Below are 25,679 nucleotides of genomic sequence, written 5' to 3'. Positions count from 1 at the left end.
TTTTTTTTTTATCAATAAATAAGAATTTCATTAAAATAGGCATAGGCAAGTACATGGGACATATACAGGGCAATACCCATGCATGAGTGTCTAAAGATACAAGGAAATCACGTACTTTCATGCCATTAAAGTCTATTACAATCAACCAATGGAATAAAATATTAAGAAAAATGTTGTAATCTCATCCATTGTCCGTTCAAGATCCTCAAAACTCCAACCATTCCACTCCATCCATATGTACTACCATAATCAGATCGGAATCATCTTCCACATGGCTGCCATTTGAGAGTTACCTCAAGTGCCTTGCCAGCAGGCCAGAAAATTAACGATCCTTCGTGGCATCACCCAATTGAGCCCCACTCTAGCAAAGATATCATTCCACAAGCTTATGGCTACATCACAATGCAATAATAGATGATCCATAGACTCCCCAATTTTCTTAAATATATAACACCAATCCAATACAATGATTTGGTGTTTCCTTAGATTATCTAAGGTGAGAATATTCTCTAATGAAGTCGTCCACACAAAAAAAAGAAGCTTTTAAGGGGGCCTGAGGCCTGATTTGGATAGTGAGATGAGATGAGATGAGATGTGAATAGTAGTAAAATAGTTTGAGTTAAGATTTTTATGGGATTTTGGGAAAGGAGAGAAAAAGTTGAATAAAAAAATTATAAAGTTAAAATATTGTTATAATATAATTTTTTAATATAATTTTTGTTTTGAGATTTGGAAAAGTTGAAATTTTTTCGTATTTTGTACGGAAGTTTGGGGAAGTTGTAATGATTAGATGAAAAAGTTGAAAACTTGGAATTGAAAAGTGTTTATGTTTGTAGTGTTTGGATATTGAGATGATATGGGATGAGATGAGAGTATCTTGATATCCAAATCAGGCCTTAGTCTTCCATATGTTCTTCCATGGGAATGGAATTGTAGAAGGGTGTCGGAAGGGAATTATAATGACTGTACAGTAAATCTCCCCTTCTTGGACAGTGACCACAAAATCTAATCAGCTTCTCCATTCACTCTACAATTATACACAAGATTGAAGAAATCTGTAAATGTGTCAATTTTCCAGTATTGGGCATCTCTAAGGAAAATAATATTCCATTGAAGAGAGCCACTAGATAGATCCATGAGCTCTGCTACTGAAGCCTCCTGCCTTCGTGCAATGCCGCATATTGATGGGTAAGCTTCCTTTATGATTCAATCTCTACACCATAAATTATTCCAAAATTTAATTATGGAACCATCCCCAACAGCAAAGTGTGTGCATCGATGGAAGTTTGTCCAACCTCTTCTTATGTATTTCCAAAGCCTAGCCCAATGTGATCCACTCACCTTATTCGAGCACCATCCTCCCCATAATCCACCATATTTTAGGTCTATGACTTCTTGGTATCTCTACAACCACTTGCCCAATAAGGCCTAATTGAAAACCAAAAAGTTCAGAATACCTAACTCGCCTTCGTGTATTGGAGTACAAACAACATAGCCCAATTCACCAAGTGAAACAAATAGAGTACTTTTTATAAGTGTAACTTTTGGACAAATATATCCTCTTCCAAATAGCTAGTTTATGCTCCATTTTTCTAACACCCCATCCCAAATAGACTTCAACTTAGAGGAAGCACCCATAGGAAGACTGAGATACTTCATTGGCAAGGTGGAGACTTTGCACCCCTAAATACTGGCCAAGCTCAAAACACCTGGAACATTTCCAACTAGAACTAATTTTGACTTGGCGAGATTCACTTTCAAGCCTGATGCTGCTTCAAAGCAAAGTAATGATTATGGCTAGCACCATAGAAGACAAGAGCATCATCCACAAAGAGTGCCCGTTCTTTCTTCCCCTACTACAAATCCAGGTAAAAATCCACCTTCCACGAGACATGCAATTATTTTACTAAAAGCTTCCATTATGAAAACAAAAAGTAATGAAGATAGGGGATTACATTGCCTCAAACCCCTCGAACTTCCAAAGAAGCCCGTTGGAGTACCATTCACTAATATGGAGAACGATGGAGATACAAAATTTAATCCAAGAGCACCATCTCGCTTCAACGCCACACCTCTCGAGCATGTGTAACAAAAAAGTTCCAGTTAACTCAATCATATGCCTTCTCCTTGTTGAGTTTGCATAGTAACTTTGGTTCACCCGACTTGATTCAACTATCCAAACAGTCATTGACAATGAGAATCGAGTCAAGAATTTGTTGCCCACGTACGAAGGCATTTTGGGGCTTGGAAATAATCTTATCCAATACCGTACTCAATCTATTAGCCAATACCTTCATAAGGATTTTGTACATCCCGCTTGCCAAGCTGATAGGATGAAAATCCTTAATTTTCACCACCCCTGACTTCGTTGGAATGAGAGCAATGAAAGTATATCATCAAGGCCTTTTTCAAATTACCTCTTTCATGAAACTCATGGAAGAAGCTCATGATGTCATCTTTAACTACTTCCCAGCATGCCTGAAAGAAAGCCATAGTAAACCCATCCGGATCCAGAGCTTTATTGCCTGCCATACTTCACCACCTTGCAAATCTCCACCTCCTCGAATGGCCTCTCTAGCCAACTTGCTTCTTGATGGTCAAGAAACTCAAAAACAAGGCCATCCAAACTCGGTCTCCAAGAAAACTGCTCCAGTAGTAGTGCATAGATGTTGGTGATGTGATCCATTATCTCAGACGGATTCAATGTAATCCTCCAATCTACTAATAATGACTCAATTACATTGTGCCTTATATGTGAATCAACAATGCGATGGAAGAAGAACTTGGTGCATTTTTCCCCTTCTTTTAACCATAAAGCCCTCAATTTTTGTCTCAAGGAAATCTCTTCCATTAAAGCCAGCCTTTCAATATCCAAGGTCACAAGCTTTTTGTGAGCCTTTTCTTCTTCTGAAAGACCCCTCTCCTTCTCCACATCCTCCAAACCCTGTAATTCGTCAAAGATGGATTTTTTTCGGTGTTCCACATTCCCAAAAATCTGCTCATTCCACTTCTTTAGGTCCAAGCCTTTAGCTTACAAGCCAGCACGTAACTAGGATTTCCTTGTATGAGATGGGTTGACCACCATTGTCTAACTCTCTCAATGACACCTTCTGATTTCAGCCACATGTTCTCAAACTTAAAATATCTTTTACCTCCCTGGATGCCTCCACAATCATTGAGAATGGGATGTGATCCGAGCACAACCTTGGAAGCCATTTCTAGATTAGATCTAGAAAATGTGCTTCCCAATCGGAGGAAATGAGGAATCTATCAATTCTGGACCAAGCTGAATGCTCTCTCTATTACTGGACCACGTAAAAGTGCCACTAACTAGAGGAATGTCAAGAAGATCATAAATAAATTCAGAAAAATCCGCAATTGCTGAACTAGAGCTAGGACCTCCTATCGCTCACTTGGGAAGTGGGTGACATTAAGATCACCCCCAATACACCAAGGAAGGCTCCATAAGTTACAAAAACCAGCCAATTCATCTCACAAGCCTCTTCTCGTGATATTAGAATTAGGACCATAGACACCGGCAAAGGACCATTGATAACTTTCTTCCACATTCTTGAAAGAAATGGCCACCAAATATTTCCCCACACACTCATCTGTCTTTTCCACCACCCTTTTATCCCACATTACCAAGATGCCTCCCGAAGCCCCTTTAGAAGGCAAATACAACCACCCCACTTGACAACAATTCAACAAACTCTGTATGATGCTAAGGGAGATGAGTTCCAATTTTGTCTCTTGTAAACATACAACATCAACTTTCCAGACACGGAGTTGATTTCTTACTTTGGTGCGCTTCTCTAGAGATTATAGGCTTATTATACTCATGTCAATTTGAACAGGTATACATGTAGTAAAAAATAAATATGAATTTTCAAGAATGATTTGCAGATTTCAAAAATAAATACATGTAGTAATACAGAAACAAGTTGGCAGATTCATATGCAAAATTCTGACTTTTCAGGTCACCAAAGGCCTGTGCAGGAAATATGCGACAAAGATGCATTCTTGTACAACACTTTGAGGGAATGAAGGAATAAAATTAATACCTGCAATTTTTCAGCCTCTTCCTTGTCCATTGTAAGTTGCTTTTGCAGATCTTGTATTTTATATGAGTAATCAATCTTCTCCCCCTAAAATATTGCATGTCAAAATACATTACGAAGATAAAGCAACTTAATAGGCAATAAACACCACTATAGCACCAACTGCACAGGAATAAACATCTATTGGGAGTTAGAATTTACCCTTGATGAACTGTTTAAACGTCTAATAAGTGCTTCCAACTCTATTGTCTGCATAATCAACTTACCCATGAGAACACAAAAAAAGGATAACAGACTTCAATTTCTGCATATAAAGCTGATCACTCTCTCAGTTTTGTACCTTGTGTTTTCTTAAACGCATTGCCGCTTGCCACTCGTTAGAGTTAAGCCTTTCCTCATAAGTCCTAAATAGAGCATCTGCATAATGTGCGAGGTGAAAATGAGCTAGGCTTCGTCTTTCCATGGACTTTTTATTTGTAGTCTTCTGATCTTCAGCAAGTGACACAGCAGGTTTCAAATACTTCTCTAAAATAGTTCTTGAGCTGCATTTTCACCGAAGTCATTATAAAAAAAATCAAGAAAACCAATTAATTAGTGTTTCAGAAACATAGAGATGGTATCCGAAACAAAACTCCTAACTTGCTAGATCGAGTTTCTGCCAGCCACTTTCCAACCAAGCGATATACATCTGCAGCTTCTTCAGCTGACTGGTAGTTCTGTATGATATATTTTGCAAGGCTGATGGCCATCTCATCCTGACCTTGGGCACGCAAAAGCTTTGCTTCTTCAAGCTGCCATTATATAAATAATTAGAGGAATGCAGGTGCCTACTATTTCTGAGAAATGTCTCAGTAGTAGACAGCAAAACAAATGCTCACAATTTGAGGTGCGAAATCCATGTATTTAAATTGATAAATGAGGTTCTATAAAAAAATATTTTAGGAGTTATTTAACTCCCTATTCCAATTTAGGATAATTCATAGGTAAATCATTTTGTTTCCACTAAGGCAAAAAGGGACCAGTCAAAAGATTCTTTGCACAAAGGTTAGCGAGAGTTTAAAGGGAGAAAATTATGATGTTCACAGTTGCAATGGCATTTTAAAAAATTTACAGAATATGACCAGCAGGAAAGATAAGATATTGATTTTCAATTGTGTCAGAAGCATACTATACAAGCTGCTGTATACGAATTGGAAGATGAAGCATTAGGCAAGTGAGGTTCGTTATAGAAGCACAAAAAAGGCTTAATTATGAGTACGTCTCCAACATCCAGAGATCCAGAGCTGATTCATCTTCGTATAAAAGATCAAGATAAATCATCCCTTGAGAAGATGAAGTGGGAACACACTAGCCATCACTTGTAGACCTGGACCTACCATATACGTGTCTAAGACTATGATCAACTGATCTTAGAACTTTTTTTTTAATTACATGGAACCTCACCAAGATAAGGCCCTTCAGACACACCCTTGGGGAAGTAACCCCTCAATACACAACCCCACCTGCCAAAACCCTAATAAACTGACCTAAAAACTGCTCAACTGGATTTGAACTTCATCAAAACTAATGTTTTAATTAAACATTGGCAAAATAAAAATGAAATATAAAAGACCTGTTGGAAAGTCTAGATTAAAGCTTAATAACAACCATCCAGCAATGATCATGCACTGTCAATAACAAATATAACAGTAGCTCTTGACAGTATACAATTCACACAAAGTTGCAAAGTTTCTCAAATAAGGAAAGGTTTAACAAGCTGTCTACCCTTCCAATCCAATACAAAGTTGAGTATTGCTCTCCAGTTTCAACACAGAGGAACTTAAACTCATGCAAAGCCGCAGCTGCCTGAGAAAACCTACAGCCCTATAAAACAAACAAGCTATCAGAAAATGGATCACTTCATGGTTTGCATATATTAAAATGCTGATGATACCTTACGAAGAGTGGATGCAGACTGCAAAAGATGCTTCATCGTACTGTCTTTACAGCTTAAGATTTGAAGCAGAACTCGCCTGAATGCTATAAATGGTTCCAACAGATTCATATGTAGCTGTGTTCTTTCTAAAATGGAGTCCCAATTCGTATTCAACCACGACAACTAGTTAACATTCAAAAACTTCCATCAGAAGATCAGAATATTTTTTCCCCACTTGATCTTTCTTATACAAATAATTTGAGTGCTTACAGAAAATGTGAAAAGATTTTATCACAACAGGCCTTGATAATCACAGCTTCTTATCTCCATGACAAGCAGGTTAAAAAGAAATAAAGATGACAGTTCTTCACAGAATATGGTGACAAAAGTTTTTCATAAGGACCTAGGAGTGCCCCTCTTGTTGGCATTATTTGAACAGACAAGGCTCAAATCTTGTTCATAAGAAAACAGACCCAACTGACATATTACCACTCACCAAGAATGGACTGAGAAAGTATATTTCAAAACAATTAATATCAGATTTAAGTGGAGTTGAAAAAACAATTCTAGTCAGTGCATTTTAGGGTAAGAAATAAGAGATCTATAAAAAGGAATTGCCGAATGAAATATATCTAGAAACAAAAAAAAGATTCAAGTGTTCTATAGAATCCAAAGAAATGAATATGTTTGATTATTATGATCCATAAAAGAGAGATTAATAAGAAAATACCAGCTCTGAGGTTGGAATTACAGGTTCAGAAAATACTTTCTTCTTCTCTGCGTAGTATTTTATTCTCTCATATGGAGATGTTGTCCAACGTAAATCCCAAGCTATGCCAAGATGATAAAAAATCTGCACAGGGGGATATTGACAGATAAGAACATTCAAACAGGCACCATATAAAAGGGAAAAAAGATTCTGCTCATCATGAGTGGCTGACAAGATTAAGATTTTTTATTTATTTTTAATTAATAAGAGATTTTATTACCAAGAACAGGTATAGCCCTAGTACACAGGAAGTATACAAAGAGGAACAAGATTAAGAATCAAACACCTATCCAAGTGATTTAGGCTTTTGAATTTCAAACATGAATGCTAGGCTTTCTGAACGAGTTATATACCAACGTTGACTTAAATAAATTCCAATTATCTCAAGAGAAGAATAGCAATGTTGTGAAAAACCAGAAATGCTTTGGACTAAAATCAACTACCGATAAAAAAAATGTATGCTTCATAATTAAAACAAGACTGGCCATTGGCCTAGATGTTAAAGCATTGTAATACCTGGAGCTTGACTATTGTTGAGTAGATATATTCGGTGCTCTCTTCACTCGCACGGGAAACAGACAGCACAAGCTCCTAAAGTAAATGAAGCACAAGCATTTTAGATAAAGTCCAGCAGCCAGTTTACGAACTCAGCACAAGTATTTTAGATAAGGTCCAGCAGCCAGTTTACGAACTCAAAAGCTGATAAACATTACCTGCTTTGCATCTTTCAGTTTTGTATGGAATTCATCAAAATCTCCCTCCTGCAATGCCCTCAAGCAACTAATTTTCCAAAAGTACAAACAAAAAGATTGCATAAGCTGCAATTTGCAGGAAATATGCTGCTTTCTTGCTAACCCATTACATGCATTGAATAACTATCAGCATATGCATGCATCTATATGGCATCCCATATCTAAGGACGCTGACCACATGTGATCTCAGCATGAGCGACTTAATATTTTTATGCTATGCTTAAAATCTAAAAACAATGTAGTATACAGTATGCCTTGTTGCAGCATTGTTCAATTCAATTGTCAACGTTTGAAATATATTAAAAGAAAAACTTGGTTTCTCCACTAACCACAAGGATATAGGGACTGTTAACATATACAATTTAGGAATAAATATACAATTTAGGAATGTAGCTCTCCGTTAATATTAGCTGTACAGAATATATTTACCATGTATAGATGCTGAATATTAGGAATAATTTAGATTTTCCCGTGTATAGCATATTATCTACTTTCCTTGTATAGATTGGTGATTACGTTGATAATGAGAGGTGGCTGAACACATTTTACTTGAATTATCTGTTCTTCCTCGTTTTTGGTGTGAATCGCTTTCTGCTTCGGTTCATTTGATCAATCGCTTACCCTCTCCTACATTACATCATGTTTCTCCTTTCTTTAAGTTGTTTAGCCATTCTCCTTCATATTCTGATCTTCGGACATTTGATTGTGTTTATTTTGTGCATCTCCCTTCTCATGAACGACATAAACTTACTGCTCAATCTGTTAAGTGTGTTTTTCTTGGTTATGCTATACCTCAAAAAGGTTATGTTTGTTATGATCCCCATGCCCGCCGTATAAGGGTTTCTAGGAATGTGGTTTTCTTTGAAAATCAATATTTCTTTCCATCTCATGTTGAGTTGCCATCTTCATCTTTATCTCTTATACCAAGCTTCTTTGATTCTCCAATGATTGTGGAAAGGTTTAAACCTGGTTTTGTGTATGAACGACGTTGTTGTCATTGTTATAGAGATACTTTTATGCTTTCTATAGAGATACTTTTATGCTTTCTATATCTAGATAGTATATCAGATAAATAGATAACGTGTACAGTAAATAGACTCTTTGTGTACCGTAAATAGTCTTAACGTGTAAATAGCAGCTAACGTGTATAGTAAAACCAGCCGCAATTAAGCGCAGGCTTCAATGCTCGGTTGTAACCCTTTTCTATATAAATGAAGGAAAACAGTAGAAAGAGGTATTCAGACCAATATTGACATGGTATCAGAGCCACTTTGATTTCCGTAGCGTTGGTCTTAATCACAGGGTGCGATTTTCTTTCGCTATTCTTCGGAGAATGTTTTATTCTCTGATTCAGCAAGTTCTTTCTTGCTCTTAGTGGGTCTCGGCGACTTCTGTGGAGTCAAACCTTGTGGTTTGAGTTTTTGGTGGCTGTTGGACTCTGTCCTTCGTGGTGGCTGTGCCTCTTTGTGGCTGTCGACGTTCGCTGGGAGTTACGAGTGCTGCTTCTGTGCCAGTCGGCACTTTCTGTGGTGGTTGACAGCATCTGTGGGTGGCTGTGAGGTGGTCGGAGTGCTGCTTCTGCGCCAGTCGGCACTTTCTGTGGTGGTTGACAGCATCTGTGGGTGGCTTTGAGACTGTCGGCAGGTTCTGTGTGGCGGTCCGAAATTTTCTGGGTGACTGTGTTGCAGTCGGCTCTCTCTGGGAGTTGGGTAATTTTCTGGTCGGGTCTCTCTCTGCTGGTTTCCGAAAATTTCTGGGCAGGTGTTGAAGTATTTCTCCTTCGTCCGTAAGGTATTTCTCTCCAACAACTGATTTTGGGCCCTTGTTTCGTGCAGTGCCTATTATTCTTGTGCCTCTGGGTCCTTTATTTTTAGTCTGGGCATTTTAGTTTGGGCTCCTCCTTGTTACCGTGACTTCGAGTTTGGTTTATTGTGATTCTAATCTTACCACTTATTTGATTGACTACTTAAGCATATTTCTCTGAGTGCTTTTCATCATGTCTATTGAAAATACTATTGTTCGCTTTACTGGAAAGAATTTTCCTACGTGGGAATTTCAGTTTAAGATGTTTTTAAAAGGAAAAGAATTATCAAATCATATTGATAATTCTACTGAAGTTCTCACTAATGAAAAAGAATTTGCTCAATGGGAGGTCAAGGATGCCAAGGTAATTTCTTGGTTATTAGGGACGATTGAGTCTCACCTTGTGACCAATCTTCGTTGTTTTACTACGGCTCAAGCTATGTGGGATTATCTTCACCGTATTTACCATCAAGATCATAGTGCTCGGAAGTTCCAATTAGAATTGGAAATTAGTACTTATAGTCAAGGCAATTTACCTATCGCACAATTTTATTCTGGTTTTATTAACCTTTGGTGCGAGTATTCTGCCATTGTTCATGCTAAGGTTCCCACTACGGCACTCGCGGCTCTTCAAGCAGTTCATGCTGAGAGTCAACGCGATCAGTTTTTAATGAAGCTTCGACCCGAATTTGAGACCGTTCGAGCTGGTTTGTTGAACCGTAATCCGGTTCCTTCTTTGGATATTTGTTTGGGAGATTTGTTGCGGGAAGAACAACGATTATCCACTCAGATGGGTATGACTTCTGAGAAGGTCTTTTCTGAGACTATGAATGTAGCTTATGCAGCACAAGGAAGAGGAAAGAACAAGTTGCAATGTTTCAGTTGCAAGGAATTTGGTCATATCGCTCGCAACTGTCCTAAGAAAGTTTGCAACTACTGCAAGAAAGAGGGTCATCTCATCAAAGATTGTCGAGTACGGCCTCAGAATCGCCAATCTCAAGCTTTTCAGGCGGCTGTACAGTCTTCTTCTTCATCTTCTGCGCCACCTACTGTAAGCTCTGATTCATCTGTTCTCACACCAGCAATGGTCCAACAGATGATTGTGTCTGCTTTTACGGCCTTAGGCCTGCAAGGTACGGGTACTAACTCAACTTCTTGGATTGTTGATTCGGGTGCTTCTAATCATATGACTGGTAATATGACGGGTCTCCATGGTGTTCGCAAGTATAGAGGCATGCAAAATATTCAAATTGCTGATGGCAGTACTCTTCCTATTACTGTTGTTGGTAATTTGGGCTCTTCATTTCGCGATGTTTTTGTCTCTCCTGGATTGTCTACCAATTTGATTTCTGTTGGACAATTGGTAGATAATAATTGTGATGTTCACTTTTCTCGTGGTGGTTGTCTTGTGCAGGATCAGGTGTCGGGGACGGTGATCGCGAAGGGGCCTAAAGTAGGACGTTTATTTCCCTTACAGTTTTCTATTCCTAATGTTGTTTCTCTTGCTTGTACGACTACTGCCAATACTAATGAAGTTTGGCATAAGAAATTAGGACATCCTAATTCTGTTGTCTTGACTCATCTTATGAAACATGGTTTTTTGGGCAATAAAGATTCATTTTCTTCTTCTCTTGTATCTTTGGATTGTGCTACTTGTCGTCTTGGTAAAAGTAAAACTTTACCTTTTCCTGCACATGGTAGTCGTGCGTCTAACTGTTTTGAGATTGTGCATACTGACGTTTGGGGTGTGAGTCCTATTATTTCTCATGGTCAGTATCGTTATTTTGTGACGTTTATAGATGATTATAGTCGATTCACCTGGATATATTTTCTCCGTTCTAAAGCTGACGTGTTTTCTGTCTTTCAAAAATTTGTTGCGCTTGTTGAGACACAGTTCAGTACTTGTATCAAAACTTTACGCTCCGACTCAGGGGGGGAGTACATGTCTCATTCTTTTCAAAATTTTCTTTAGCAAAAGGGGATCATTTCTCAGCGTTCTTGTCCATATACTCCTCAACATAATGGAGTCGCTGAGCGTAAAAATCGTCATCTCTTAGATGTCGTCCTTACTTTATTGATTGATTCTTCTGTACCTTCTAAGTTTTGGGTAGAAGCTTTATCTACTGCTGTCTATTTGATCAATCGTTTGCCTACTCCTACTTTAGATTATGATTCTCCATATTTTCGATTATTTGGCATATCTCCTGAGTATCAATCCTTTCATACCTTTGGGTGTGTTTGTTTTGTTCATCTGCCACCTATTGAGCGTCACAAGCTTGCTGCACAATCTGTCATGTGTGCCTTTATGGGATATAGTCCCACTCAGAAAGGATTTATTTGTTATGATGCTCATGCAAATAAATCCCGAATCTCACGGAATGTGATTTTCTTCGAAAATCAATATTTCTTTCAGTCTCAGGTTATTTCTAATCCTCCTATTACTCTTCTTCCCGCTTTTGATGATGTGTCTCCTTGTATTAAGCGATTTCAACCAGGTATGGTGTATCATCGACGTCTTACCCCTTCTTCAACGCCCCTTCCAGACACTGATCCGTCACCTGATTCTACAATTCCTATACCTCGACAGTCCACTCGGGTTACACATCCACCAGATAGGTATGGTTTTCCTCACACCTCGCTTACTGCCACTCTAGACACTATTTCTGTTCCTCACTCTTATACTCAGGCATCCACCCAAGCGTGTTGGCAGCAGGCCATGCAAGAGGAAATCCAAGCTCTTCAAGACAATCACACTTGGGACCTTATAATTTGTCCTTCTGATGTCAAACCTATTGGTTGTAAATGGGTATACTCAGTCAAGTTTCGAGCTGATGGCTCACTGGACAGATATAAGGCCCGTCTCGTGGTTCTTGGGAACCGACAGGAGTATGGTATTGATTATGAAGAAACATTTGCACCTGTTGCAAAAATGACTACTGTGCGGACTATCTTGGCACTTGCTGCCTCGCAAGGGTGGTTTCTTCGTCAGATGGATGTAAAGAATGCTTTTCTACATGGAGATTTGAAGGAATAAATCTATATGTCTCCACCTCCCGGCATGTTTGCCACACCTTCCTCAGAAGTTTGTCGGCTACGCCGATCCTTGTATGGACTGAAACAGGCTCCGCGTACATGGTTTGACAAATTTCGCTCTAACCTGCTTGCTTTTCACTTTACTCAGAGTCAGTTTGATTCCTCTCTTTTTCTTCGCAAGACTTCTGCAAGAATCGTATTGCTTCTCGTATATGTTGATGACATTGTGATCACTGGCTCCGATACTGAGTTAATTAAGCAATTACAACAGCATCTCAAGGCCTCTTTTCACATGAAAGATCTTGGTCCCCTACAATATTTTCTTGGCCTTGAGGTACAACTTACTCCAACTGGTATGTTGTTACACCAGCACAAATACACGCAGGATGTTATTTCATTGGGTGGTCTCCAATCGGGTAACTCTGTTTTTACTCCCTTGGAGGTAAATCTTAAGCTTCGTCAAGAAGAATGGGAGCTTCTATCAGATCCATCCTTGTATCGGCAGCTTGTTGGGAGTTTGAACTACTTGACGATTACTCGTCCTGACATTTCTTTTGCTGTACAGCAAGTTAGTCAATTTATGCAGGCTCCCCGACATCTTCATTTAGCCGCTGTTCGTCGCATTCTCCGATATCTGAAGGGCACCTCTACACGCAGATTGTTCTTTCCTAAAGAATCTTCCTTACAGTTGGTGGGATATAGTGATGCTGATTGGGCCGGATGTGCAGATACTCGTCGCTCTGTCACTGGTTGGACATGTTCTTAGGCAATGCACTCATTTCTTGGAAGAGTAAGAAGCAAGACAGAGTTTCCAAGTCCTCTACTGAGTCTGAGTATCGTGCTATGTCTTCCGCATGCTCTGAGATCACATGGCTTCGTGGGTTATTGGGTGAACTTGGTTTTCCTCAGCTACATCCCACTCCTCTTCATGCTGATAATACCAGTGCTATTCAGATCGCCGCTAATCCTGTCTTCCATGAGCGTACGAAACATATCGAAGTCGATTGCCATTCTATACGTGAATCCTTTGACAAACATGTGATTACACTTCCTCACATTTCCACTGAACGTCAAATTGCAGACATATTCACTAAAGCTCTTTCTCGGCATCGGCATCAGTTCTTGGTTGACAAATTGATGCTTCTTGATCCACTAGCATCAATTTGAGGGGGGATGTTATAGAGATACTTTTATGCTTTCTATAGAGATACTTTTATGCTTTCTATATCTAGATAGTATATCAGATAAATAGATAACGTGTACAGTAAATAGACTCTTTGTGTACCGTAAATAGTCTTAACGTGTAAATAGCAGCTAACGTGTATAGTAAAACCAGCCGCAATTAAGCGCTGGCTTCAATGCTCGGTTGTAACCCTTTTCTATATAAATGAAGGAAAATAGTAGAAAGAGGTATTCAGACCAATATTGACAGTCATGAGTCTGGTTCCACTTCATCTGTGCTCCCTCAAGATCTCGACCCGATGCCTGATCCTGCTCCTGTTTCCACCACTCTTCGCTGGTCTACTCGTCCTTCTCGACCCCTTGATCGGTATGGTTTCTCATCCCCTGTCTCTCTCGTAACTACTTTATCCTCTATTTTCATTCCTTCCTACAAACAAGCTATAGAACATGAGTGTTGGCAAACTACAATGCAAGCGGAACTTCACGCACTTGAGGAGAATCATACTTGGAATATTGTTTCTTGTCCTCCTACAGTCAAACCTATTAGGAGTAAATGGGTTTTCTCTGTAAAGCTTCATTCTGATGGGTCTTTGGACCGATACAAAACTCGCCTTGTAGCTCTGGGTAACAAACAAGAATATGGGGTTGACTATGAGGAGACATTTGCTCCTGTTGCCAAAATGACCACAGTTCGAACCATCTTAGTTATTGCCGCTTCACAATTGTGGCAACTACATCAAATGGATGTGAAGAACGCATTTCTTCATGGTGATCTCCAAGAAGAGATCTACATGAAGCTTCCCTCTGGTATGACTACTTCTCCTCATGATGTCTGTAAGCTAAGGCGTTCTCTGTACGGGCTCAAGCAGGCTCCCCGGGCTTGGTTTGAGAAGTTTCGTAGTACACTTCTTACATTCAGTTTTACACAAAATCAGTATGATTCCTCTCTTTTTTTCCACAAGTCTAATGCAGGTATAGTTTTTCTCTTGGTTTATGTGGATGATATTATCATTACTGGCACTGACTGTGGTTTGATTACTAAGCTTCAGAAGCTGTTACATACAACTTTCCATATGAAAGATCTTGGCCAGCTCACATACTTCTTGGGACTGGAGGTTCATCATCAGGCCAATGATATTTTCTTGAACCAGCATAAGTGTATTCAAGATCTTATCACCTTGGCTGGTTTGGAGGACACTTCTTCTATTGATATATCTATGGAGGTAAATGTCAAAAATAGGAAAGATGAAGGGGATCTTCTAGATGATCCTACTCTCTATCGACACTTAGTTGGGAGTCTTATCTACTTGACCACTACTCGACCAGATATCTCCTATGCCGTTCATCAAGTCAGCTACTCTGTCTTCTCGTCGGCACCTTCATCTTGCTACAGATCGCCACATTATCTGCTATCTTCGAGGGTCGCCTACTCGTGGGTTATTCTTTCCTACAGACTCATCTCTTCAATTTGTTGCCTACAGTGATGCTAATTGGGCTGGGTATCCGGATACGCGTCGATCTACTAGGGGTTGGTGTATGTTTTTTGGTGATGCCTTAATTTCTTGGAGATGTAAGAAACAAGATTGTGTTTCTAAATCATCTACTAAGGCTAAGTATCGTGCCATGTCTACTGCTTATTCTGAAATTATATGGTTCCGTGGTCTTTTGGAGGAACTTGGGTTTCCTCAGACTAATTATGCTGCTCTTCATGCTGATAAGACTAGTGCTATTCAGATTGCAACCAATCTCGTCTTCCATGAACGTACCAAGCACATTGAAGTTGATTGTCATTCTATCCGAGATACCTTGGAGAGTCGGGTGATATCTCTTCCTTACATTTCTTCTGATCTCCAAGTGGCCGATGTCTTCACCAAAGCAATGACTCGATAGCAGCATCAATTTCTTGTTGGCAAATTGGTGCTAGTTGACTTACCAACATCAATTTGAGAGAGGATGTTAACGTATACAATTTAGGAATGTAGCTCTTTGTTAATATTAGCTGTACAAAATATATTTACCATGTATAGATGCAGAATATTAGGAATAATTTAGATTTTCCCGTGTATAGCATATTATCTACTTTCCTTGTATAGATTGGTGATTACGTTGATAATGAGAGGTGGCTGAACTGTGATAGCCAGTTTTTTCCCAAAAAGCTCTCTTAATACTCATGGTTTCTGAGCATTTTGACAGGGACATCAGGTGTATCTGTTTTTAGTCAACATATTTACTCTTGAAATGTTTTCAATAGACAACTATTAAGAACAAGACCAAACCCAATTACCTGTGCAAGTTTTCGTTGAAATGGTCACTTTTGATTTGCTGACTTGAAGATGGAGAATTAGTTCCCACATAAAGTAAGGAGAAATCCCAGTTTCCTGCACGCCAAGCAGCCTCATACTACAAACAGCTCAGAAACAAATGTGAGGAAATTAAAAAGTCAGCATCAAACTATCCCATTAACTTGCTACAACCAGAAATACAAAATTGTTACTCTCCCCTGCTCAAATAAGACTGAAAAATTAATAAAAGAAGGCAAACCTGCAGTTCAGTGAATTCCTGATCATGCTGAAACTGACTGTTCCGAGAAGTCAAGCCTTGGCAATACAGATCCAGCACATGCATACACCCAACTTGCTGCAAAGATCTAATCAACCCTATGTAAGGGTTCCTATTTGTAATCTCGTCTTCCAATCTGAACCCTGAGAGATGATCTGCGGGTTGAATCTGTTCCAGTGACAAATATCTGGCACCACCATCCATTTTCACTGAGGCATCTGATCGTACTTGCAAGTCATAATATTCAAGAGCCTTGCTCCAGTTCCCCTTGTGCTCAAAGGTAATGATTTGAGACAGCAACTTTTGATGCCATCACCAAAAAACAAAGACAAAAGAGTGCAAGACTGTGAGAACATACTCATGTTCTGAATGTATATAAATACTAAAAACCAACATATAAAGTCAATTTGTCATGCACAGATAAAAAGTTACAAACTCAGACTTTCATTCATCTAACCTAAATTATAGAAGGGTGTCTTGGTCCCGGTCAGCTATGCATCAAACCAGAAGAATTGATGAAAAACATCAGCATTATCTTCATCATTCTAATTATTTATAAGAAATGTACTTCTTAAAAAAGATAGGAAGCATTCAAGAAAACCTCAGAAGAAAAAGAAAAACAGCAATTTGAACAATCTGAAAAGCTAGAAAAAAGAAAAGTATCATGAGTTGCTATCCATGTATAAAGGGCGATGGGGAAGATCTTTGTCAGCTCTACAATGAAAGCTTGCTTATCTTTAAAGGTCCATGCATTTCGCTCTCTCAGAATACACCACATTAAGCATCAAGGAGCCAAGCTCCACACTATGAAAACATTATCATGCCTCTGCTGTCCTCCCCAGAGTTACACCAATTCACCACAGTAATGTTCCGCTTCCTTATGTTGTCCAACATCCAAATCTTCCCCAATGTTGTTGTCCACACACAAAAAAAAACAACAAAAACCCACCCTCAAAGGACCTTCACTCCCCAAAAGTTCTCCCAACAAAAGAGAACCTGTAGGTAATGTTAAATCCTTATAATATGACCGCACTTCAAACTTGTGTTTCCAGGATGGGATTCAATATATACCACTCACACCACCTTGTCTTACCCTCAAATTTGAAAGGTTGAAACCCACACCACACTTCACGCCAAAAACCAACCTTACAACCATCACTCATCTGAAATCTAATAAATTTTGACAAATAATCTCTCCCCCTTTTGACATGTTTCCACAAACCTACACCAAAAGGCCACGTTACCTTGATCAAACACCAACCAACCCTCAAACTGCAATAATTTGTATCTATCATCTATCTCCATAAAGCCTCCCCCTCCATTGCATAATGCCTTAACTATTTACCTAATAATGCTCGATTGCATTGAATCAATTTTCTGACCCCCAAACCACCTGATTTTATTGAAGTACAATGTACAATTACTCAATCAAGTTACTAAATCAAATTTAAGCTCATCACCAATTCCTTGAGTGAGTCTCTATAAAGCTTTTCAAGCCTATTAGAAACTCCTACTAAAATGGGGAACAAAGACATAATATGTTCGCAAATTTGAAAAAGCACTTTTTATTAAAGTCGATCGACCATCCTTAGACGACTACAGCCTTTTCCAAGTATGCTATTCTAAATAGATATAGCTTTATAAGAAGCACCCAAAGGCAAACCCTAATATTTCATTAGTAAAGAAGAAATTTTACAGCTAAGAATACTGGCCAAACTTCCATATCACCAGCAGGAACAATCTCAGATTTCACCTAATTAATAGTCAACCCCGAAATTGCTTCAAAACAAAAGAAAATAAAACACAAGAATCAGAAATTAAAGTATCGCCAAATTCATCTTGGTCATTACAATAGCTACTACGTTTGCCCATCTTTTAATGCAATTACATTACCTAACTAAATCACAATGTAACCGAAACAAAAAAATGATAAATGGATCAAAGGATCGACTAGGAGGACATTTGTTTTAGAGATTAATGTAGTCATAATCATATAGACCATTCAGTAAATATCCAGATAGCCAATCAAACTCCGAAAAGTTTGGTATAGAGTTTAACATAGAGAGGAAATTTGTCATCAAACAGTTCTCCGAAGAAAAAAGCTCCTAATGAGTCTCATGAATCAAATGAATATGTAGTGGATAAGAAAATTATTGATCATGCAAAGGGCCTTGTTTCTTTTGCATCTCATGGGCAGCAAGGCTTGAACCGTCTGTCCTTTTTTTTCCATTTTTCCCCTTGTACTTTTGGAAAATGATTTGTACAGTTCTACGGTGTGCATGCACCGTGCAGTCCCTTTAAAAAAAAGTGGTGCACACTTGGGACCCACATGAAAACAAAAACTCACTTTTCTTCAAAAGGGACTGCTCGGGACTTGCACACTCTACGACTGTATCTATTATTACTCTTTGCGTTTTAGCTCTAATTGTCATTTCTTTCCTGGTGGGGACTAGGGGGCATGTGGTAGGGAAAGCAAGGAAACAGTGAAATGCAAAAGTCTCATCTCAAAGTGGCACATAATGTGTTTTCTTCGTAAGTTCAACTTTATTAATTATCAATACCGTTTAATCTGGTACACAGAGTGCATACATGAGAAACACCAAACTAAAAATGAGAAAGAAGTCAAAGTCCTAAAAACTTGAAATAGAGCCACTAAAATGAGCACACTTGCAATTCCCATCGCAAGAAACCCACGCAACTGTGATAATTTCTGAAAGCACAACACTACTACTAGTACTATGCAAATGATAAGAACTAGGGCACAAAAAGAAACTGATAATGGGAGAGAAAGGACTTTCAGAAAGGTAACTGATAAATTGAACCACCTTGTGCGACTGGACGATCCCGTATAAGCTGTCAGGTTCATTGATTTGAGTGACAGCAGAGAGAAGTATTCCAATGTGAAGTGGTAACTGGTAATAAAGAAGATACAAACAGAAAAATGGAATTAAGAGAACTGTAAAGAATGTAGAGAAGACCATGATAAAAAGAAAACAGTTCTAACATACTTAAGAATCACACAGATTGTTTGCGACTTTCTATTGCTCTAGAAAAATCTACTATTGGCATGCCCATGAATACCAGTTATAAAAGCTCATATCCTGAAACAGTATCGAGAACAGCATCACCATAGAAATTACCACTTCAATATGGGAGAAATCTGGGTTCCCAAGTGTGAGGTTGCCGAAATGCTCTTCACACCAATGCTCAACATACATCATAGATGTAAAATATGAACCACATAGCTGTGAAGGTAAAACACATCATGTCACAGAAACTGTCAGATAAAATAAAAAAAAAAAGTAAAAATATAGTAAATAAGAATCAAGGGAAAGTTCAGCACTCACGACTGCTGATTTAGCAACAACAAGGTAATCAATGCAAAGCCAATAAACCTGGGAATGAAAATAACTAGTCAGGAAAAAATCTACGCTCAAGAAAAGTTGGCACCTTTCATGAACTCAGTTAAACAAAGACTTAATCCCAACTGAATCCAATTTTTTATTTGTTACATTCCAACTCCGGAAAGAAAATAAAAACATATCCATTTGAGTGCATGTAGCACAGAAGACCTTGTCCCATAAAGCAGTTGGCGTCGTCTCAGCACTTGACATAGAAACTGAATCTCTAGCCTTCATGGATGTGGAACAGGATTTTGAGCTATAACTTGAAGCCTTTGCACACTGCAGACCAAAGCATAATTACCGTCTCTTTTTGGCCCAACACATTTATTCAAAAAAAAAAAGCAAACTGATGTAATTAGCACTCATGGTTAGATTGTCATCGTTAAACCAAACTGTAGAAGCACAAATGCCATTCAATTAGATTAATCCTTTCAAGTATAGCACCATTTAAGACACAAAAAACATAATTCGTATGATTAGCTTCACCAAGGTAGAAAGTTCTTAGTTAGCACTACTTTCAAGTGCAGTCAAGCATAAATATGTACTTCACTCTTGAGAGCAATGACATCGTGCAAGAAACTAAAAAAAAAAACAGAGGACCAGCTCACCCATCTCAAGACCAACTTGGCTGAACATGAACTCAGTAATGCTTTACAAACTTTGGCAACTTACAAAAGATGGACCTCATCCCATCAAGAGAAAATACCAAAACTTCCTTTTTTATATTGGAAAGGACCAAAACGAGAAAACTTTTCCCCCAAAAATTTCCTGCATTTATTTTCCTCAAAACTCTTTCTCAATAAGCATTACTTACCCCCACCCCCAAAAAAATCTCCAACAACCAAACATCTCTCCTCCATATATTTCTGACAAATCAAAGAAAATTTAATAAAGCAAAGTTATATACAAAAACTAAGGCATAATATAATATGGATAGATGTTTCTGCGAGGAAGATATTAAATTTACCAACCATTACCGAGCTTAAAACTTAACAATCTGAGAAAATTATAGTAAATAAGCATCAAATACAAACTATAACTATGGTTCAACAAACTCACCTTAGAGCTTTCTCTCTTCGTTTGTAGAGAAGAAGACTTTTCCATAACGTGACATAAACGTAGTTCATTAAAGACATTTAAGAAGACTTGAATTGATTTGATCAACTTGTTAGACCCTGTGAATATATGTTCCTGCAACTGTATGTGAAACCAAGTTAACACAGAAACTATGTTTGAAGAACTCAAAAGATAAAGCAGACTAGGACTTCAGACATGCATGACTTGAGTCATTTTATAATGTAGCAAAATCATTATTGTTTACTGATATGCAATATGTGAAAAGTCTATTTATTTCAGATCATTATTAAACAAAAATATAAATATAAATTTTTTTAAAGTAACAGAAAACAAAAATATAAATAACAGAAGACAATCTTAATTCAAGGCAAACAAAGAAGAATGCAGTAAACTTGAAAAACATTTTACGAGCTCAGAAGAAAGAAGAAAGAAATGTTATTAGTTTAATCTTTACAATAATGATGCCATGGGTCGGTGGACCATTGTACATCTCATGTTTTGGTCACCCTTCCACTTGTCTGTAAAAAGTTTATTTTCCTGAATGATGCCTAGGTATCTAGTTCAGTATACGTACTCCTAATTTGTTTTGGCCTAAATTACATCTTGTTCTCAAATGGGGCCACTTTCTTAGCTTATCACATGTCAAATAAACTTCCTCCTTTCACTATGTGCAACGCCCCAATAGAAGGCCCAAATCACATGGCCTAACTCCAAAAGGACTACTCAATGATACAATTGGATTCCCATTGGAACCTTATAAAGAGCAAGAACTTTTCCTTCCCAAGCAATATGGGATCCCATTCACCACCAACCCTCATCCATATCATATGGAGTATCACAATATACCCCCCTTAAATTCTCGACGTCCTCGTCGGGCCTGTCCATTGTAGGTGGCACGGCTCAAGTCCCACATTTCTGGTTGGGATAGTCTCTGATACCATTTGTAACACCCCAATAGAAAGCCCAAACCACATGGCCTATACTCCAAAATGACTAGTCAATGATACAATTGGAGTCCCATTGGAATCTTATAAAGAGCAAGAATTTTTCCTTCCCAAGTAATGTGGGATCCCATACACCACCAACTCTTATCCATATCATATGGGGTATCACACTATGTCTCATACAATAGCAATGCAAAACATTTGAAATTTAGAGTATGGCTGACCTTATAACTATTAGTGGATTATATTTATTTGAATTAATTCCTCAGTTTATCTATGTATTTCGGGGTATAGACAGATCTGTACAAGTCCGTGGAGAGGAAGAAAGCCCATTAGAATGATCCTTGCCATCTATCTGCTCAAATCCCGCACTTGTACGAACAGAGATAAGAAGGAAAAATCAATACCGAAGATAGCAATGAGGACTCCACGTTCGTCGTATTCTGGGTGAGCCTTGATGAAGTGGTCGGTGGAAATCTCTTTCTTGGGCATGAGGGAGGCCAGGAAAGTGGACTCAGTCAACTTGAAACTATACAGACAGCCATTGTCATCACTGCCAATCCAACTCTACTCTACCTTGGTCTTCTTCTACCTCTGCTGACTCTCCTAACAATGACAGACAGAAATGGTGGGGAAGGAGAGCGAACGAGGTGAAGGCTTGACTTGGTCCATTCACAGACCCAATGTCACATTCGGGTGATCAGTTTTGACTGATGTTGGGTGTATTAAACCCGTGAACTGATGAACCCGATTTTAGTCGGGTGGGCTCATGTCGGGTCTTTTGGATTGATCGGGTCTTGGCTTTTTATGCACAGCCCTAGCTACTCCTATGGAAGTCAACGTGAAGTATCAGAAGAATGAGGGTGATTTAATTTCTTATCCTACATTATATAGGAAGCTTGTTGGGAGTCTAATCTACCTCACTATCACACATCTGGATATCTCAGCAAATTTATGGACACTCCTCGACACTTGCATTTAGGGGTTGTTCGTCATATTATCAGACATTTGATTGGGACTCCTAATCATGGGTTATTTTTTCCTGCTGGCACTTCTCTACAACTTATAGTGATGCCGACTAGGCTGGTTGCCAAGATTCTAGGCGTTATGCAACTGGTTGGTGCATCTTTCTTGGAGATTCACTCATCTCCTGGAAATGCAAGAAGCAAGAGTGTGTTTCTAAATCCTTTACTGAAGCTGAATATAGAGCTTGGTTTGAATCTGTTATGTTAGCAGCTTGCTCTGAGGTGATGTGGTTGTGGGGCATTCTTCAAGAGCTTGGTTTTTCGCAAGACAAGCCAACTCCTCTTCATGGTGACGACACTACAGCCATTCAAATTGCTGTCAATCCAGTGTTTCACCAAACATATTGAAATGTATTGTCACTATATTCGTCAAGCCTATGAGGCTATGTCTATTATTCTTCCTCATATCTCTACGGATCTTCAAGTAGCTGATATATTCACAAAAGTGATGACTAGACAGCGGCATCAATTCCTAGTTAACAAATTGATGCTAGTAGATACACCAACATCAATTTGAGGGGGGGTATTAGTGGATTATATTTATTTGAATTAATTCCTAAGTTTTATCTATGTATTTCGGTTATACACAGATTTGTACAGCTGTATAGGATTTATAATTTGAATATTTAGATTGGGTAGATAAGTATGGGAAACATACCTTATCCAAGATTTGAATCCCTTTAGGATAGGAAGTCAGATTTCAAATTTTTGATCTATGTAATCTATTTGTTGCTATTTAATGAATGAGAAGGAACAAGAGGAGATATTCAGACAAAGAAAATTGTTAACAGCTATTGTCCATTCTTACATGTTCACAATGAGCACACCAAAAGGCGTACTCTACAACAAGAAACAAGTAAACCAGTTCTTTCAGCTGAGAGTCTCCTTTTGAAGATTTTAAACCAAAAAAAAAAAATTCTAAATATTTTGGTTTTAAAATTGAAATGTCAGAAGAATAAAATTGGAAAGTGACAAATTACTCAAGAATACAACCTGCGACGAGATAATTTTGTGAAGATCAACATCCATATCTTTCCTGCCAGCCAGATTGACAACAATACTTGGCAACAGAAGCTCAGCAACTTCAGATTTCAGCAACACAATTTCTTGACATAATCTGCAAACCAAAGGTCAACCTAACTAATTGTGCAAGGCAACCATAATGAAACACCAGTAAACACAACTTGATTTAGGAATTCACAGGAAACTAATCATAAATCCAATACCTTAGAATCACATCATTGCAATAGCCAATAAGTGAGTATACAAGCTGACAAATCCACACCTCAAAAGTTTTACCATGCGTTACCCATAATGTGGATTTCTCCAAAGAAATTGCTTCAGCTGATAACAAATGCAATCAGGGGCAAGGAAACAAGAGCAGGACATGAATTATTAGAAAGCAAAATTCAAGGTATAACTTAGCCATGTTCCCAGCTTTCTTGTGGACAACAGACAAGAGCATTGATGTCACATACAGTAATGGTAGATAGCATAAGTGCAGAAGAAGAGCCAGCAAAGCTGGGTTCCTATGGATTACATGATCCATCCATATCTAAATGGAAAATTCTACAAACAAACTCCCCCCACTTTCATCCCACTATGATGAAGTGGCATTGCCAATCAACCTTTAAGTTTTTCCTTAAACAAATATAGGATGATCCAAGAGTGATAAAAGTACCCCTTTCACATAGTGAGATGAAAGTAGGATGAAAGTGTGGTCAGTAGCATTACTCTATCTGCATCATCTTTACCTACAATATAAAGGACAACATAATATACATTCCAACTAGCAATCATGAACATCACTTGTCAATGAATAGATTTCAACTTCCTTGTATCATTTTCACTTTGTTATCACCAGATGAACCCCCATGCATATTCAAAAACTTATAATGTGTACTTTAAGGTTAGTTATATCATAGTATATAACTAAATAAATTTATATAGACAGATACAACTTGTGCATATTTAAGAAAAATTCAAGGCAATGATAAAGTAGAAAGAAAATACCAGTTTCGGTTGTCCCAACAAATAGATCACGGTAGAGAATTAAAATAGAAATAAAGGATATGAACAAGCGAAAGGCTAGAAAGAGAAGCTGACTTCGTGGAGGTATCCAAGGAGGGTGCCGGTACTTTAAGTTTGAAAATATGTAGCTGAAAGCTGAAGGCTTCATGGATAGGGTTAGGCAATGGCGGTCCACATATTAGATACGAGGTGCCCCTAGCTTCATCTTTGTAGGCAAACTCAAAGCTCTTAAAAAATACTTAAAGCTTTGAAATACTCAATCTTTCGGTGACATAAGGGAACACAAGAAAATCAAGATGGAGGAGATTCAGAAGTTAGAGAGGATACAAGAGGAGCGGGTTCTCTCCCTGGAAGAGCTATCCCGGAAGACAGAGTTGGTCTCAGATTTAGAGAGGGTTATCTTATTAGAGGAGATTTCTTGGCTTAAAAAATCAAGAGCATTGTGGTTGAAAAAAGGGGATCGAAGCACAAAGTTCTTCCATAGAATTGCTAACTCCCATAGGAGAACCAATACCATTGAGATGCAGAAAATTGATGTGGTGGATTGTAAGGAGGGTCAAGTGATTCGTGAGCATGTTGTTGATTTCTAGAACATTTTCTTTCAGAACAAGATGAGTGGAGGCCAATGCTTGATGGCCTTGGTTTTGAGTCTATTGAGCCGCATGATGTCTCTTGGTTGGAGAGGCCTTTTGAGGAAACAGAGGTTCATGACGTGGTGAGGAGAATGGTCAAAGACAAGGCACCAGGTCCTAACGGCTTTTCTATGGGCTTTTTTTCAAACATGTTGGGAAGTAGTGAAGCAGGATTTAATGAAGGTGTTCTAGGAACTGTTCTCAGCTGGAAGATTTGAGAAAAGCCTTAACGCTACTTTTATTCCATTGATACCTAAGAAAGTTGGGGCATCGGAGGTAAAGGAGTTTCGGCCCATTAGCCTTGTGAATGGGGTATACAAGATAATCTCCAAGGTGCTTGCAAATCACCTAGGGGTGGTATCGAGGAAGATTGTTGCAAAACCTCAAAATGCATTTGTACGGGGTAGACAAATATTAAATGCAGTTCTCATCACCAATGAATGTCTGGACAGTAGGTTAAAAGCTGGCACTATAGGGATCCTTTGCAAGTTA

General features: G+C 38.5%; 1 protein-coding gene across 1 annotated transcript in view; it reads right to left on the bottom strand.

The window, feature by feature from the left end:
- The window catches only part of LOC108991465 (serine/threonine-protein kinase ATM), a 113,570-nt gene that overhangs the window by 30,675 nt on the left and 57,216 nt on the right, over positions 1 to 25,679 (bottom strand). The window contains exons 43-60 of the mRNA XM_018965714.2: positions 23,751 to 23,868; positions 23,518 to 23,641; positions 20,538 to 20,675; positions 19,647 to 19,757; positions 19,422 to 19,469; positions 19,215 to 19,319; positions 18,900 to 18,986; positions 16,057 to 16,374; positions 15,800 to 15,915; positions 7,459 to 7,525; positions 7,262 to 7,336; positions 6,707 to 6,829; positions 5,995 to 6,159; positions 5,826 to 5,924; positions 4,701 to 4,852; positions 4,402 to 4,603; positions 4,263 to 4,310; positions 4,065 to 4,148 (exon numbers count right to left, since the gene is read on the bottom strand). Coding sequence (XP_018821259.2) covers positions 4,065 to 4,148; positions 4,263 to 4,310; positions 4,402 to 4,603; positions 4,701 to 4,852; positions 5,826 to 5,924; positions 5,995 to 6,159; positions 6,707 to 6,829; positions 7,262 to 7,336; positions 7,459 to 7,525; positions 15,800 to 15,915; positions 16,057 to 16,374; positions 18,900 to 18,986; positions 19,215 to 19,319; positions 19,422 to 19,469; positions 19,647 to 19,757; positions 20,538 to 20,675; positions 23,518 to 23,641; positions 23,751 to 23,868 — 2,180 coding nt within the window. The remainder of the gene's footprint in view (positions 1 to 4,064; positions 4,149 to 4,262; positions 4,311 to 4,401; positions 4,604 to 4,700; positions 4,853 to 5,825; positions 5,925 to 5,994; positions 6,160 to 6,706; positions 6,830 to 7,261; positions 7,337 to 7,458; positions 7,526 to 15,799; positions 15,916 to 16,056; positions 16,375 to 18,899; positions 18,987 to 19,214; positions 19,320 to 19,421; positions 19,470 to 19,646; positions 19,758 to 20,537; positions 20,676 to 23,517; positions 23,642 to 23,750; positions 23,869 to 25,679) is intronic.

The sequence above is a fragment of the Juglans regia genome, chromosome 2 (assembly GCF_001411555.2).
Source record: "Juglans regia cultivar Chandler chromosome 2, Walnut 2.0, whole genome shotgun sequence".
Classification (NCBI taxonomy): Eukaryota; Viridiplantae; Streptophyta; class Magnoliopsida; order Fagales; family Juglandaceae; genus Juglans; species Juglans regia.
The sequence above is the reverse complement of the archived record's forward strand: the minus strand, read 5'-3'. Positions and strand labels throughout refer to the sequence as shown.